The following is a 15,943-nucleotide window of genomic DNA, read 5'->3' on the forward strand; positions in this document are numbered from 1 at the left end:
GCTCGCCGTATTTTGTGGTTGAGGTCATGGAAGGTGGACTTGGAATCCAAAAAGACCTTGGAGGTACTCCCTATTAAGGGAGACATCCTGTTTGGGGAAGATCTCAATAAAGTTGTGATTGGCGGATGCTAGGACTGCCTTTTTCCCTAACACTGCTCCTTCTGCACAGAAGGCAAAAGGTACCACTTTTCACTCCGTTCGGCCTCAAGGGAAAGCAAAATGTCTCTGGTATGCGTGACCATCTCGTGTTTCCAAAATCACAAAGCCCAAGGCTAAATAATCCTGGGCAGCCTGTCTCACTGGTACGCAGTCTCTTTCAAGAGGCGTCCTACTCGCCAGTTCTGCACAGTGGTTATTCCTTCGGATCCGTTAAAGGTGCAAGCTCTACAAATGGTAGTTCCCTCCTAGATACAGGAGTAGTGGTGCCAGTACCCCTATCCCAGAGAGGCAGAGGATACTACTTGACCCTGTTTCTAGTACCGAAACCCAATAGGTCTTTCCGGCCTATACTCAATCTCAAATCACTGAACAAGTTTGTGAGAATATCCAAGTTCCGTATGGAAACACTGTGCTCAATTGTACTGGCTGTGGAACTCGGAGATTATACAGTATCCCTGGCTATACAAGATGCTTACCTGCATATACCTATTGCTATGTCGCATCAGCAATATCTGCGGTTTGCTATTGGCAACCTTCACTATCCGTTCCAGGCTCTGCCATTTGGACTGGCCACTGCCCCTCGGATCTTCACCAAGGTTATGGCCGTGATGACGGCTCATCTCCGTCGTCAGGGAGTAAGGATCCTCCCGTATCTGGATGACTTGCTGATCCTGACAAACTCCCATGATGTTCTCCTCAGTCATCTGCAACTGACAGTAAACTTCCTACAAGCCCACGGGTGGCTCATCAACTGGAAGAAGTCCTCGCTGGTCCCTGCTCAGAGCATGGTGCACCTGGGGGCACTGCTGGACAAACATGGTCAGTGGCTGTTTCTGTCTCCAGAGAAGGTCCTGCACCTTCAGGACAGGATAAGATACTTCCTCCCTCCCCAAGAGTGTCGATACACTCGCCGATGCATGTACTAGGCCTGATGGTGTCGGCTTTCGACATGGTAGAGTACACTCAATTTAATTCCCGCCCTCTGCAGAGGTTAATCCTTTCCAAGTGGGATGGCCTACCTCATCGGATCAGGTATCACGTGATCTCCTGGACTCCGGAGGTTCGTCTATCGCTGACTTGGTGGCTACAGGACCAGCAGTTAAGCAGGGGCCATCCCTTCTGGATCTCCAACTGGGTCCTACTGACTACGGACACCAGTCTGAGGGGCTGGGGTGCAGTGTTGGAGCAACACTTTCTTTCCAGGGTCGGTGGACCAAAGAGGAATCACTCCTCCGGAATAAACATTCTGGAATTGCGGGCAGTGTTCAATGCTTTGTCTCGCGCCCTGCCTCTGTTAAAGAACAGGCTTGTTCAAGTACGGTCCGACAATGCCACTTCTAGTCTCTCCAGAGTGGCCCAGACGGCATTGGTTATAAGACCTGCAGGGTCTATCGATGAAGCATCCTCTTCTACTTCCTCAACGCCCAGACCACCTCGTTCAGGGCCCTTGTGTCTACCCGGACCTGGCCAGACTGGCTTTGATGGCGTGGTTCTTGAAGCATCACTCCTGAGGGCCAAAGGATTCTCTGAGACAGTTATCCAAACTATATGCTAAAGGCCCAATTACCGGCATCTGCACAGATATATTACAGGGTCTGGAATTCTTGCTCACCTGGTGTGCTGCTAAGAATTACGATGCATACAAATTCAGAGCTTCCAGACTTCTATTTTTTCTGCAACAAGTCCTGGACTTAGGCCTTCGTCTTGCCTCCCTCAAGTTTCATATATCTGCCTTGTCGGTGTAGTTTCGGAGAAAAAGTGTGTCTATTCCAGACGTTCATACTTTCACTCAGGATGTTTTACGGATTCAGCCTCCCTATGTCCCTCCTGTGGCTCAGTGGGATCTGTCTGTTGTCCTGAATGCTGTGCAAAAGTCTCCATTTGAACCTCTCGAGTCAGTGGACATTAAATGGCTCACGGTCAAGGTCCTGTTTCTTTTGGCTATTGCCTCTGCTAGGAGGGTGTCAGACCTAGGCGCTTTGTCCTGTCGTCCACCCTTCCTGATATTTCACCTTGACAGGGGAGTTCTTAAAACTCCCCCTAGTTATTTGCCTAAGGTGGTGTCATCTTTTCTAGTGATGAGCGGATCCGGTTTTACTCGGTTTTACTCGGTTCTCAAAACCGAATCTTATTGGCTTACCGATGTCACGTTATTTGGATAGCCAATAAGATTCGGTTTTGAGAACCGAGTAAAACCGAGTAAAACCGAATCCGCTCATCACTAATCTTTTCACCTTAAACCAGAGATTGTGGTTTCGGCCCTCATCTTCTGGTTTGTCCTCCAAATTGCGGTCTTTGGATGTGGTACAGGCTCTCCGTATCTACGTGGAGCGGACTGCGTCTATCAGGAGGTCAGATTCCCATTTTGTACTTTTTGGTTTTCACAAACGTGGCTGGCCTGCGAATAAGCAAAACTTGGCCAGATGGATTAGAATGGCGATTGCACAAGCTTATGCACAGGCTGGATCTCCAGCTCCTGCTGCTAATAAAGCCCATTCTACTTGGTCTGTTGGACCCTCTTGGGCTGCCTGCCGTGGCGCGTCCACAGAACAATTGTGCAAGGCGGCTAAGTGGTCCTCAGTGAACACGCTCATTATGCTCTATGCCTTTGATTCTTCCGCCTCCCAGGATGCTTCCTTTGAACGCCGGGTTCTTATACCCGCTAAGACGCGCCCCCTCCCTTGAGGAACTGCTTTAGGACATCCCCAATGTATTCCCTGTGGAACACAGTGTACCCCACTGTAGAAACGGAGATTTATAGTAGACTTACCATTGTTAAATCTTTCTGCGAGGTACACTGGGTTCCACCGGGCATCCACCCTAACGCACCTAGCTTCTATGGGTGTGTATGGCATTAGCCGCTGGTCCCTTCTACTGTCGTGAGAATGTGGTTCTGTGTGACTACCATCTGCCTTCTCTTTTACCTGCTCCTGCATTGGACTGGTTAACGAAAGTGAGCTCACAGTGCCTGGAGGCGAGGTTATAGAGGAAGCCCCAATACATCTTGGGACAGCTAAAGCTTTAACCTGTTGGTGCCTGGATCAAGATCCATTTCTACACCCTGATGTATTCCATGTGGAACCCAGTGTACCTCGCAGAGAGAGATTTAACAATGGTGAGTCTACCATTAATCTCCTTTTCTCTGATGTCCTAGTGGATGCTGGGTACTCCGTAAGGACCATGGGGAATAGACGGGCTCCGCAGGAGACTGAGCACTCTTTAAAGAAAGATTAGGTACTACATCTGGTGTGCACTGGCTCCTCCCTCTATGCCCCTCCTCCAGACCTCAGTTAGAATCTGTGCCCGGCCAGAGCTGGATGCACTTAGTGGGCTCTCCTGAGTTCACTAAAAAGAAAGTATTTGTTAGGTTTTTTATTTTCAGTGAGATCTGCTGGCAACAGACTCACTGCAACGTGGGACTTAGGGGAGAGAAGCAAACCTACCTGCTTGCAGCTAGCTTGTGCTTCTAAGGCTACTGGACACCATTAGCTCCAGAGGGATCGAACACAGGGCCCAACCTCGATCGTCCGTTCCCGGAGCCGCGCCGCCGTCCCCCTTGCAGAGCCAGAAGACGGAAGATTCCGGAGAAAATCGGCGGCTGAAGACTCCGGTCTTCAATAAGGTAGCACACAGCACTGCAGCTGTGCGCCATTGCTCCCACAGCACACCACACGCTCCGGTCACTGGTGGGTGCAGGGCGCTGGGGGGGGGGGGGGGCGCCCTGGGCTGCAATTAGTATACCTTAAGTGGCAAAATGCACATAATACAGTTCAAAACTGTATATGTGCCTAATCCCCCGCCATAATTATTATTAAAAAAGCGGAAGAAGCCCGCCGCTGATGGGGCGGGGCTATCTTCCTCAGCACAGCCAGCGCCATTTTCTCTTCACAGCTCCGCTGGAAGGACGCTCCCCAGGCTCTCCCCTGCAGTATACACTACGGAAAGGGTAAAAAAAGAGAGGGGGGGCACATAAATTTAGGCGCAGATTGTGATATAAGCAGCTATTGGGGGAAAATTCACTTTGTGTATAGTGTAAATCCCTCTGTTATATAGCGCTCTGGTGTGTGCTGGCATACTCTCTCTCTGTCTCCCCAAAGGACTTTGTGGGGTCCTGTCCTCAGTCAGAGCATTCCCTGTGTGTGTGCGGTGTGTCGGTACGGCTGTGTCGACATGTTTGATGAGGACGCTTACATGGAGGCGGAGCAGGTGCCGATAAGTGTGATGTCGCCCCCTGCGGGGCCGACACCAGAGTGGATGGATATGTGGAAGGTATTAACCGATAGTGTCAACTCCTTGCATAAAAGGTTCGATGACGCAGCTTTGGGACAGCCGGCATCTCAGCCCGCGCCTGCCCAGGCATCTCAGAGGCCATCAGGGGCTCAAAAACGCCCGCTACCTCAGATGGCAGACACAGATGTCGACACGGAGTCTGACTCCAGTGTCGACGAGGATGAGACAAATGTACAATCCACAAGTGCCATCCGATGCATGATTACGGCAATGAATAATGTGTTGCACATTTCTGACATTAACCCGGTTACCACAAAAAAGGGTATTATGTTTGGGGAGAAAAAGCAGCCAGTGACTTTTCCCCCATCTGATGAGTTAAATGAATTGTGTGAAGAAGCGTGGGGATCCCCAGATAAGAAACTAGTGATTATTAAGCGGTTACTAATGGCGTACCCTTTCCCGCCAACGGATAGGTTACGCTGGGAGACATCCCCTAGGGTGGACAAGGCGCTCACACGCTTATCAAAAAAGGTGGCACTGCCGTCTCAGGATATGGCCGCCTTAAAGGAGCCTGCAGATAGAAAGTAGGAGGCTATCCTGAAGTCTGTGTATACACACTCAGGTACTATACTGAGACCTGCTATTGCTTCAGCATGGATGTGTAGTGCAGCAGCAGCATGGTCTGATTCCCTGTCTGATAACATTGATTCCCTTGACAGGGACACTATTTTGCTAACCATAGAGCATATTAAAGACGTAGTATTATATATGAGGGATGCACAGAGGGACATTTGCCGGCTGGCATCTAGAATTAATGCAATGTCCATTTCTGCCAGGAGACTATTATGGACTCGGCAGTGGACAGGTGATGCTGATTCTAAAAGGCACATGGAGGTTTTGCCTTATAAGGGTGAGGAATTGTTTGGGGACGGTCTCTCGGACCTCGTATCCACAGCAACAGCTGGGAAGTCGACTTTTTTACCTCAGGTTCCCTCACAGCCTAAGAAAGCACCGTATTATCAAGTACAGTCCTTTCGGCCTCAGAAAGGCAAGCGGGTCAGAGGCGCGTTCTTTCTGCCCAGAGGCAGGGGTAGAGGGAAAAAGCTGCACCAGACAGCCAGTTCCCAGGAACAGAAATCCTCCCCTGCTTCCACTAAGTCCACCGCATGACGCTGGGGCTCCACAGGTGGAGCCAGGTGCGGTGGGGGCCCGTCTCCGGAACTTCAGCGACCAGTGGGTTCGCTCACAGGTGGATCTCTGGGTTCTACAAGTGGTATCTCAGGGATACAAGCTGGAGTTCGAGACGTCTCCCCCTTGCTGTTACCTCAAATCAGCCTTGCCAGCTACTCCCAAGGACAGGGAGGTAGTACTAGCGGCAATTCACAAGCTGTACCTCCAGTAGGTGATAATCAAAGTTCCCCTCCTTCAACAGGGACGGGGTTACTATTCCACAATGTTTGTGGTACCGAAACCAGACGGTTCGGTGAGACCCATTCTAAATTTGAAATCCTTGAACACTTATATAAGGAAGTTCAAGTTCAAAATGGAATCGCTCTGGGCGGTTATTGCAAGCCTGGAAGAGGGGGATTATATGGTATCACTGGACATCAAGGATGCTTACCTACATGTCCCCATTTACCCACCTCACCAGGAGTACCTCCGATTTGTGGTACAGGACTGCCATTACCAATTCCAGACGTTGCCGTTTGGTCTGTCCACGGCACCGAGGGTATTTACCAAGGTAATGGCCGAAATGATGATACTCCTTCGAAAGAAGGGAGTTATAATTATCCCGTACTTGGACAATCTCCTTATAAAGGCGAGGTCCATGGAGCAGTTGTTGGTCGGAGTAGCACTATCTCAGGAAGTGCTACAACAGCACGGCTGGATTCTGAATATCCCAAAGTCGCAGCTGGTTCCTACGACGCGTCTGCTGTTCTTGGGTATGATTCAGGACACAGAACATAAGAAGGTGTTTCTCCCGGAGGAGAAGGCAAAGGAGTTGTCATCTCTGGTCAGAGACCTCCTAAAACCAAAATAGGTGTCGGTGCATCACTGCACGCGAGTCCTGGGAAAGATGGTAGCTTCTTACGAAGCAATTCCCTTCGGCAGGTTCCATGCAAGGATCTTTCAGTGGGATCTGTTAGACAAGTGGTCCGGATCGCATCTTCAGATGCATCGGCTGATCACCCTGTCCCCGAGGGCCAGGGTGTCTCTGCTGTGGTGGCTGCAGAGTGCTCATCTTCTCGAGGGCCGCAGATTCGGCATACAGGACTGGGTCCTGGTGACCACGGATGCAAGCCTCCGAGGTTGGGGGGCAGTCACTCAGGGAAGAAACTTCCAAGGACAATGGTCGAGTCAGGAGACTTCCCTACACATAAATATTCTGGAACTAAGGGCCATTTACAATGCCCTAAGGCAAGCAAAACCCCTGCTTCAAAACCAGCCGGTGCTGATTCAGTCAGACAACATCATGGCGGTCGCCCATGTAAACCTACAGGGCGGCACAAGAAGCAGGATGGCAATGGCAGAAGCCACAAGGATTCTCCGATGGGCGGAGAATCACGTGATAGCACTGTCAGCAGTGTTCATTCCGGGAGTGGACAACTGGGAAGCAGACTTTCTCAGCAGGCACGACCTCCACCCGGGAGAGTGGGGACTTCATCCAGAAGTCTTCCAGCTGATTGTAAATCGTTGGGAAAGGCCACAGGTGGACATGATGGCGTCCCGCCTCAACAAAAAGCTAAAAAGATATTGCGCCAGGTCAAGGGACCCTCAGGCGATAGCTGTGGACGCTCTAGTGACACCGTGGGTGTACCAATCGGTTTATGTGTTCCCTCCTCTTCCTCTCATACCAAAGGTACTGAGGATAATAAAAAAGAGAGGAGTAAGAACTATACTCATCGTTCCGGATTGGCCAAGAAGAACTTGGTACCCAGAACTACAAGAAATTTTCTCAGAGGACCCTTGGCCTCTGCCGCTCCGACAGGACCTGCTGCAGCAGGGGCCCTGTCTGTTCCAAGACTTACCGCGGCTGCGTTTGACGGCATGGCGGTTGAACGCCGGATCCTGATGGAAAAGGGCATTCCGGTTGAAGTCATTCCTACGCTGATAAAAGCTAGGAAGGCTGTGACAGCAAAACATTATCACCGCATATGGCGAAAATATGTTGCTTGGTGTGAGGCTATGAAGGCCCCAACAGAGGAATTTCAGCTGGGTCGATTTCTGCACTTCCTACAGTCAGGAGTGACTATGGGCCTAAAATTGGGATCCATAAAAGTCCAGATTTCGGCCCTGTCTATTTTCTTTTAAAAAGAACTGGCTTCACTGCCTGAAGTTCAGACGTTTGTCAAGGGAGTGCTGCATATTCAGCCCCCTTTTGTGCCTCCAGTGGCACCTTGGGATCTCAACGTTGTGTTGGATTTCCTAAAATCACATTGGTTTGAGCCACTTCAGACCGTGGAGCTAAAATATCTCACGTGGAAAGTGGTCATGCTATTGGCCTTAGCTTCGGCTAGGCGTGTGTCAGAATTGGCGGCTTTGTCATGTAAAAGCCCCTATCTGATCTTCCATATGGACAGGGCAGAATTGAGGACTCGTCCCCAATTTCTCCCTAAGGTGGTATCAGCGTTTCATTTGAACCAACCTATTGTGGCGCCTGCGGCTACTCGGGACTTGGAGGATTCCAAGTTGCTGGACGTAGTCCGGGCCCTGAAAATCTATGTTTCCAGGACGGCTAGAGTCAGAAAAACTGACTCGCTGTTTATCCTGCATGCACCCAACAAGCTGGGTGCTCCTGCTTCTAAGCAGACTATTGCTCGCTGGATCTGTAGCACGATTCAGCAGGCTCATTCTGCGGCTGGACTGCCGCATCCTAAATCAGTAAAAGCCCATTCCACGAGGATGGTGGGCTCTTCTTGGGCGGCTGCCCGAGGGGTCTCGGCTTTACAACTTTGCCGAGCTGCTACCTGGTCGGGATCAAACACGTTTGCAAAATTCTACAAGTTTGATACCCTGGCTGAGGAGGACCTTGAGTTTGCTCATTCGTTGCTGCAGAGTCATCCGCACTCTCCCGCCCGTTTGGGAGCTTTAGTATAATCCCCATGGTCCTTACGGAGTACCCAGCATCCACTAGGACGTCAGAGAAAATAAGAATTTACTCACCGGTAATTCTATTTCTCGTAGTCCGTAGTGGATGCTGGGAGCCCGTCCCAAGTGCGGACTTCTGCAAGACTTGTATATAGTTATTGCTTAACTATAGGGTTATTGTTCTGAGCCATCTGTTGAATGAGGCTCAGCTGTTGTTCATACTGTTAACTGGGTATAGTTATCACAAGTTGTACGGTGTGATTGGTGTGGCTGGTATGAGTCTTACCCTGGATTCCAAATCCTTTCCTAGTAATGTCAGCTCTTCCGGGCACAGTTTCCCTAACTGAGGTCTGGAGGAGGGGCATAGAGGGAGGAGCCAGTGCACACCAGATGTAGTACCTAATCTTTCTTTAAAGAGTGCCCAGTCTCCTGCGGAGCCCGTCTATTCCCCATGGTCCTTACGGAGTACCCAGCATCCACTACGGACTACGAGAAATAGAATTACCGGTGAGTACATTCTTATTTTTGCATTCAACCTTGATTTAGGCCCATAGAACTCAGACAAATAGGGAAATGAGCACTCCCAGCAGTAATCAACACCAAGCAACCGCAGAGTCGCATGCTGAATTTAAATGGGAAAAGTGTTGTGGACTCCCACTGATTCGCCAGGGAGCAGCCAACCATTTTCAAACCCAGATCATCCCCTCTGTGCTATACCCCTCATGGCAATATAAATATATATAACATCTGAGGAAGCCGCTGATCACTGGTAAAGAGGTGGAGAAACAAGTTATATTATTATTGTATGAGATGGTGGTCGCAAAAGTGCCTGGGGTAACAGATACGCCTACAAAGCCTGTGAATACATATTATCACCTACAGCACGATTATTGCTCCTCCTATGTTATCTGCCAAAAATAAGAACTTGCAGCAAGGGAGGTAAGAGGACTCTGAGTTCCTCACAAATGTGGAGCTGAACCGGCCATAACAGTGTGAGTACCAGCTGCACCCTATGCTATAGGGACTGCATATATGAATCCACGTTCTAACTGGACACTAAGGGGTATATGCAATTGCGGTCGAATTCCCGAAATTGTCGAAAAACTGGACTTTTTCGCCCAAAAAAAAAAATCGACAATGCAATTCAGTACTTTCCGTCAAAAAAACGGACTTTCAAAATTCGTTTTTTTGAAATTCGACATTTGTCAAATTCGACATTTCTGCAATGGTACAAATGCGGCAATTCGACAAAAGTTTATTCAATTGAAGTTTGGAAATTCGACAACAGTGCTTTTAGACAGTAAATTCGTCATTTTCAATCCGCCACACTTTGGTGGGTGAATCTAATAAAAATTTTTAAAAACATGTTTTTTTTTGGTGGTTTTTTTTATTGGTAATAGCATATCTATTTATATTAGAAGGGATTAGGTACTTGGTTTGTCTATTTGGGAGGCACAAGTATTATTTATATATTTTTAAAAATATATATATATATATATATTTTTTTAGATGGAATAGTAAAATCCCGGGAAAAAATGGCGTGGGGTCCCCCCTCCAAAGCATAACCAGCCTCGGGCTCTTCGAGCCGGTCCTGGTTCTAAAAATCTGGGGGAAAAATGGACAGGGGATCCCCCGTATTTTTAAAACCAGCACCGGGCTCTGCGCCTGGTGCTGGTGCAAAATATACAGGGGACAAAAAGAGTAGGGGTCTCCCATATTTTTTACACCAGCATCGGGCTCCACTAGCTGGAGAGATAATGCCACAGCCGGGGGTCACTTTTATACAGCGCCCTGCGGCCGTGGCATTAAATATCCAACTAGTCACCCCTGGCCGGGGTACCCTGGGGGAGTGGAGACCCCTTCAATCAAGGGGTCCCCCCCCCCAGCCACCCAAGGGCCAGGGGTGAAGCCCGAGGCTGTCCCCCCCATCCAAGGGCTGTGGATGGGGGGCTGATAGCCTTGAGAAAATGACAAGAATATTGTTTTTTCCTGTAGTACTACAAGTCCCAGCAAGCCTCCCCCGCAAGCTGGTACTTGGAGAACCACAAGTACCAGCATGCGGGAGAAAAACGGGCCCGCTGGTACCTGTAGTACTACTGGAAAAAAAATACCCAAATAAAAACAGGAGACACACACCTTGAGAGTAAAACTTTATTTCACACCTGCCGACACACACATACTTACCTATGTTGACCCGCCGACTGCCACGTCTCCTGATCCGACGATCCGGGGTACCTGTGAATAAAATTATACTCGCCTCAATCCAGTGTCCAGATATAAATCCTCGTACTTGGCAAAAAAAATAAACGAACACCCGACCAAGCCGGACTGAAAGGGTCCCCTTTCCCCGAATGCAGAGACCCCCCCCCCCCCCCCCCGTGACTGCTGTCACAGAAAGGTCTCTTAAGCCAATCAGCGAGCACAACGTCCTGGCACTCTGCTGATTGGCTGCACGTCTGAGCTGTCAGACAGCGCATCGCAAAGCCTCTCCATTATACTCAATGGTGGGAACTTTGCGGTTAGCGGTGAGGTCACCCGCGGTCAGCCGCTGACCGCGGGTAACCCCACCGCTGATGGCAAAGTTCCCACCATTGAAAGTAATGGAGGGAGCTGTGCGATGCACTGTCTGGCTGTATGCGCGTGTGAGCTCAATCAGGTGAGTGCAACGAAGTAGCGCTTCCTGATTGGCTGAAGGGACCTCTGTGACAGCAGTCACGTGGGGTCCCGGCATTCGGGGAAAGGGGTGCCATGTGTAAACATGGGACCCCTTTCAGTCCGCTGGTCCGGGTGTTCGTTTATTTTTTTCTTTTGCCAAGTACGAGGATTTATATCTGGACACTGGATTGAGGTGAGTATAATTTTATTCACAGGTACCCCGGATCGTCGGATCAGGAGACGTGGCAGTCGGCGGGTCAACATAGGTAAGTATGTGTGTCGGCAGGTGTGAAATAAAGTTTTACTCTCAAGGTGTGTGTCTCCTATTTTTATTTGGGTATTTTTTTTCCAGTAGTACTACAGGTACCAGCGGGCCCGTTTTTCTCCCGCATGCTGGTACTTGTGGTTCTCCAAGTACCAGTTTGCGGGGGAGGCTTGCTGGGACTTGTAGTGCTACAGGAAAAACCAATATTCTTGTCATTTTCTCAAGGCTATCAGCCCCCCATCCGCAGCCCTTGGATGGGGGGGACAGCCTCGGGCTTCACCCCTGGCCCTTGGGTGGCTGGGGGGGGGACCCCTTGATTAAAGGGGTCCCCACTCCCCCAGGGTACCCCAGCCAGGGGTGACTAGTTGGATATTTAATGCCACGGCCGCAGGGCGCTGTATAAAAGTGACCCCCGGTTGTGGCATTATCTGTCCAGCTAGTGGAGCCCGATGCTGGTGTAAAAAATACGGGGGACCCCTACTCGTTTTGTCCCCCATATTTTTTGCACCAGCACCAGGCGCAGAGCCCTGTGCTGGTTTTAAAAATTTGGGGGATCCCCTGTCCATTTTCCCCCCGGATTTTTAGAACCAGGACCAGCTCGAAGAGCCCGAGGCTGGTTATGCTTTGGAGGGGGGACCCCACGCAATTTTTTTTCGGGTTTTCCCCGTTTTTTAAAAATCGGAACAAAATCCGTCAAATCGGCCGTTTTTCGTCAGCGGGACTGTCGAATCCGTTTTTTATTGAATATGGTCAATTTCGGCACCCACTTGCCGAAATTAGACAGTCGAATTGTGTCGAATTAAAAAACGGCCGAAAAATTGCCGCGATTCGCCGCTAATTGCATATACCCCTAAATATTTGTAAAGAAGATTTGGACAGAGCCTTAGATGGCGCAGATAATCAACAATATATGTTTTACCTGTGTGGGTCAAAGTCCATGATTTTTCATACGGGAAAGTCCATATGTGAGTCCGTTTCCGGGAGGTGATATGTAAAAAAAGCACAATTCAAACACAACTGTTCAGTAATGCTCCTTGTAGAAGCTCAAGAGTAGATTTCAACCCAGACTCCTTTGGCAATTCAATATTTGGGATGTGCAGTTTTATTTGTAAGGTTCACCTCAGTGGTTCATATGAAACGCCGCTCACATGCATGCTTACTTTAAAAGAGCTGGAACAACCCCTATAAAGGTTTCTTTCACCCTTCTATAAGTGGTATTACTGTATTAAGAACCGTGTGCAGTCATACACCCTTATTTATATTCCTTGGCGTAAAGATGCTCACATATATGCTTACTTCAAGATGCGAAGTACTTTCATATAAAGGTTTCTTTCAATATATCCAGATGTCATCCTCCTTCATTCCTTCGATATACTTCATGCAGGTACAGCTCACTAGTTTTCTCACAGACTCCATAGTCTCTCCTCTTTCCCCAGGCAGTGTATAGATGGTTATCCTATTGGCCCTGGCATCAGCTCGAAGGGTCTCTGAGTTGGGAGCATTAACTTGCCGCTATCCCTATCTGCTATCTGGTCTTTTATAACGACAGGTTGGAGCTGCGTACTCGTTCAGCTTTTCTTCCTAAGGTCGTCTCGGCCTTTCATATAAATCAGCCTATTGTAGTCCCCGTCTTACCTGTGGATTCAACATCCTCTCGTTCCTTAGACGTGGTTCGGGCACATTTATGTTAACAGAATGGCTGGGTTCCGAAAATCTGATGCTCTTTGTTATAGATGATGCTCACAAGCAGGGTTGGCCTGCTTCCAAGCAGACTCTGGTTCGTTTGGATTAAGTTCACCATTCACCAGGCATATGTGGCGTCATCTCAATCTATACCGTCCTCTGTTTCCGCACATTCCACTCGTTCTATGGGTTCCATTTGGACGGCTGTCCATGGGGCGTCTGCCTTACAATTGTGCCGTTCTGCAACCTAGTCAGGTCGCAATATTTTCATTAAATTTTATAGGTTCAAAACTTTTGCGACATCTGAGTCTCAATTTGGTCGGGCCGTTTTGCAGGGTTTACATCGCACACCCGTGTGGGATGGGATCTCTGTGACGTCCCCTACGTAATCTGGATCCCAGTGTCCCCTATGGATGATAGAGAAAATGTACCAGTGGAATCCATAAGGGACACTGGGCTCCCGCCCGCGCAGCGCTGTTCACGCTTCTCTCCTGCATGGTTTGTTTTATTCAACTAATTGGGGTGTGTTTGGTTACTGTTTAATGTGTTTCAGTGTTCAGTGGTTTCTATATGCTCTTGTTCCTTTTACTCTTCTCCTTTCCTCCTCTTGGATATGTTTCTGTCTCTCTCTTTGGGCACGGTTTTCCTAACTGAGCTACGGGGAGGGGCATAGAGGGGAGGAGCCATATACACTCCTATAAATTTGTAAAGTGCACTGGCTCCAAGGATCCATCTATACCCTAGGTAATCTGAATCCTAGTGTCCCCTATGGATTGCGAAAAAAAGGATTTTCATTCCTGGAAGGCAGAGACACTTGCTAACTTTAGCAGCTTCTGTAGCCTAGAGAATTGCACTTGCGTACAAACATGAATTAGACTCATAATCAACAGATCAGGCAGATATTTGCATAATGTATGCCTGGCATTAGTCCCCACCATTAAATATGCTGTAAAACTATTTGTCACACTGACAAGCTGTAATGTCTGTGCTGTGTGTTGCAGAACTGTGTGTACTACTGGGGATTTGCAGCCTGGATGGCTTACTACATAAATCACCCCCTGTATACACCACCAGGTGAGTGATTATACATGTGTGCATCTCCTATGTCTATGTAAGATATTCTCATAATGGAACGTGGAGACAGACTGTAGAAACTCAGCTTAGTGTGACACTGCCGCATCTGCTGACTGACAGACCCCGTTCGATAACATAATTAAAAGATCTCTAAAGCGAAATACAAAATGATCCAATACGAAAATATCTCATGCATTTCACAAATCTATATATTAATTTACAACATTCTCATAGAGTGATTGGTGGCTCTTAAATATTTGTCATGCATTATACAACAAGACTTTGAACGCATGGTGGGGGGAGAGGCGTGCCTATGGCTTGTATACACCGTAACCATGTTTCATTTGTCCCCTAGTTTTTGGAGAGGAGCAGGTGAAATTGGCCGTTGCTATATTCCTGGTTAGTGATTCTCACTGCTTTTACTATGCTTAATACCGTCAGTTCATCACTATTGCATTGTGCTTGTATAGTAACGCATCGGCTGTGTTTTTATCTATCAGTTCTGTCAGCTGGGGAATTTCTCCATACACATTGCTCTGAGGAACCTGCGGCCAGCTGGTGAGTTCTCGTCTACAGAACAAGTGTCAATGGTGGTGCTCCAGATATGGCCAGCTAACTAATGTATAGGGAAACAATTGTGTCACAAGAATTAGTGCTGTAGGAAAAATCTAAAGTATATTCAAGCACGTTTAAATGGGATTCGATCGGGATCTCGACTGTCGAAATACCGACGCCGGATTCCCGACACTGCTTGGAATGAGATCACAATGCCGGCGCTGGCATCCTGACAGCTGTGATCCCGATTGAGTGACTGCTGGGCTGCTGAAGAGGTAAGCTACGGGAAGGGAGGGTTAGGCTGCAGGTAGGGGGGGTTAGGTTTAAGCACCCTTGGGGAGGGTTACGGTTAGGCTATGAGGAAAGGGGTGGGGGTGGGGGGGAGTTAGGTTTAGTCACCACCGGGGAGGGGGGTTAGGTTTAGTCACCACCGGGGAGGGGGGTTAGGTTTAGTCACCACCGGGGAGGGGAGTTAGGTTTAGTCACCACCGGGGAGGGGAGTTAGGTTTAGTCACCACCGGGGAGGGGGGTTAGGTTTAGTCACCACCGGGGAGGGGGGTTAGGTTTAGCACCACCGGGGAGGGGGGTTAGGTTTAGCACCATCGAGGAGGAGGGTTTGGTTTAGCGGGATCCGGTCTGAAGATCGACAGTGTCTAGGTCGACAATGTTTAGGCCGACCACTATAGGTCGATAGTCACTAGGTCGACAGGGTTTCTCTAACGTCCTAAGTGGATGCTGGGGACTCCGTAAGGACCATGGGGATTAGCGGCTCCGCAGGAGACTGGGCACAACTATAAAGAAAGCTTTTAGACTACTGGTGTGCACTGGCTCCTCCCACTAAGACCCCCCTCCAGACCTCAGTTAGATTTTTGTGCCCGGCCGAGCTGGATGCACACTAGGGGCTCTCCTGAGCACCTAGAAAGAAAGTATCCGGAAAATCGGCGGCAGAAGACTTCAGTCTTCACCAAGGTAGCGCACAGCACTGCAGCTGTGCGCCATTGCTCCTCATGTACACCTCATACTTCGGTCACTGATGGGTGCAGGGCGCTGGGGGGGGGGGGGCGCCCTGAGGGCAATAAATAACACCTTGGCTGGCAAAATATACATCATATATAGTCCCAGAGGCTATATATATGTAAAATAACCCCTGCCAGTATCACAGAAAAAGCGGGAGAAAGTCAGCCGAAAAGGGGGCGGGGCTTCTCCCTCAGCACACTGGCGCCATTTTTCCCT

General features: G+C 49.1%; 1 protein-coding gene across 4 annotated transcripts in view; it reads left to right on the top strand.

Annotated features, from left to right (window-relative positions):
• The window catches only part of TECR (trans-2,3-enoyl-CoA reductase), a 164,197-nt gene that overhangs the window by 122,926 nt on the left and 25,328 nt on the right, over nucleotides 1–15,943 (top strand). For all 4 annotated transcript variants that reach the window (XM_063931729.1, XM_063931730.1, XM_063931728.1 and 1 more), the window contains 3 exons: nucleotides 14,083–14,155; nucleotides 14,511–14,554; nucleotides 14,656–14,713. In XM_063931729.1, coding sequence (XP_063787799.1) covers nucleotides 14,083–14,155; nucleotides 14,511–14,554; nucleotides 14,656–14,713 — 175 coding nt within the window. The remainder of the gene's footprint in view (nucleotides 1–14,082; nucleotides 14,156–14,510; nucleotides 14,555–14,655; nucleotides 14,714–15,943) is intronic.

Source organism: Pseudophryne corroboree, chromosome 6 (assembly GCF_028390025.1).
Source record: "Pseudophryne corroboree isolate aPseCor3 chromosome 6, aPseCor3.hap2, whole genome shotgun sequence".
Taxonomy (NCBI): Eukaryota; Metazoa; Chordata; class Amphibia; order Anura; family Myobatrachidae; genus Pseudophryne; species Pseudophryne corroboree.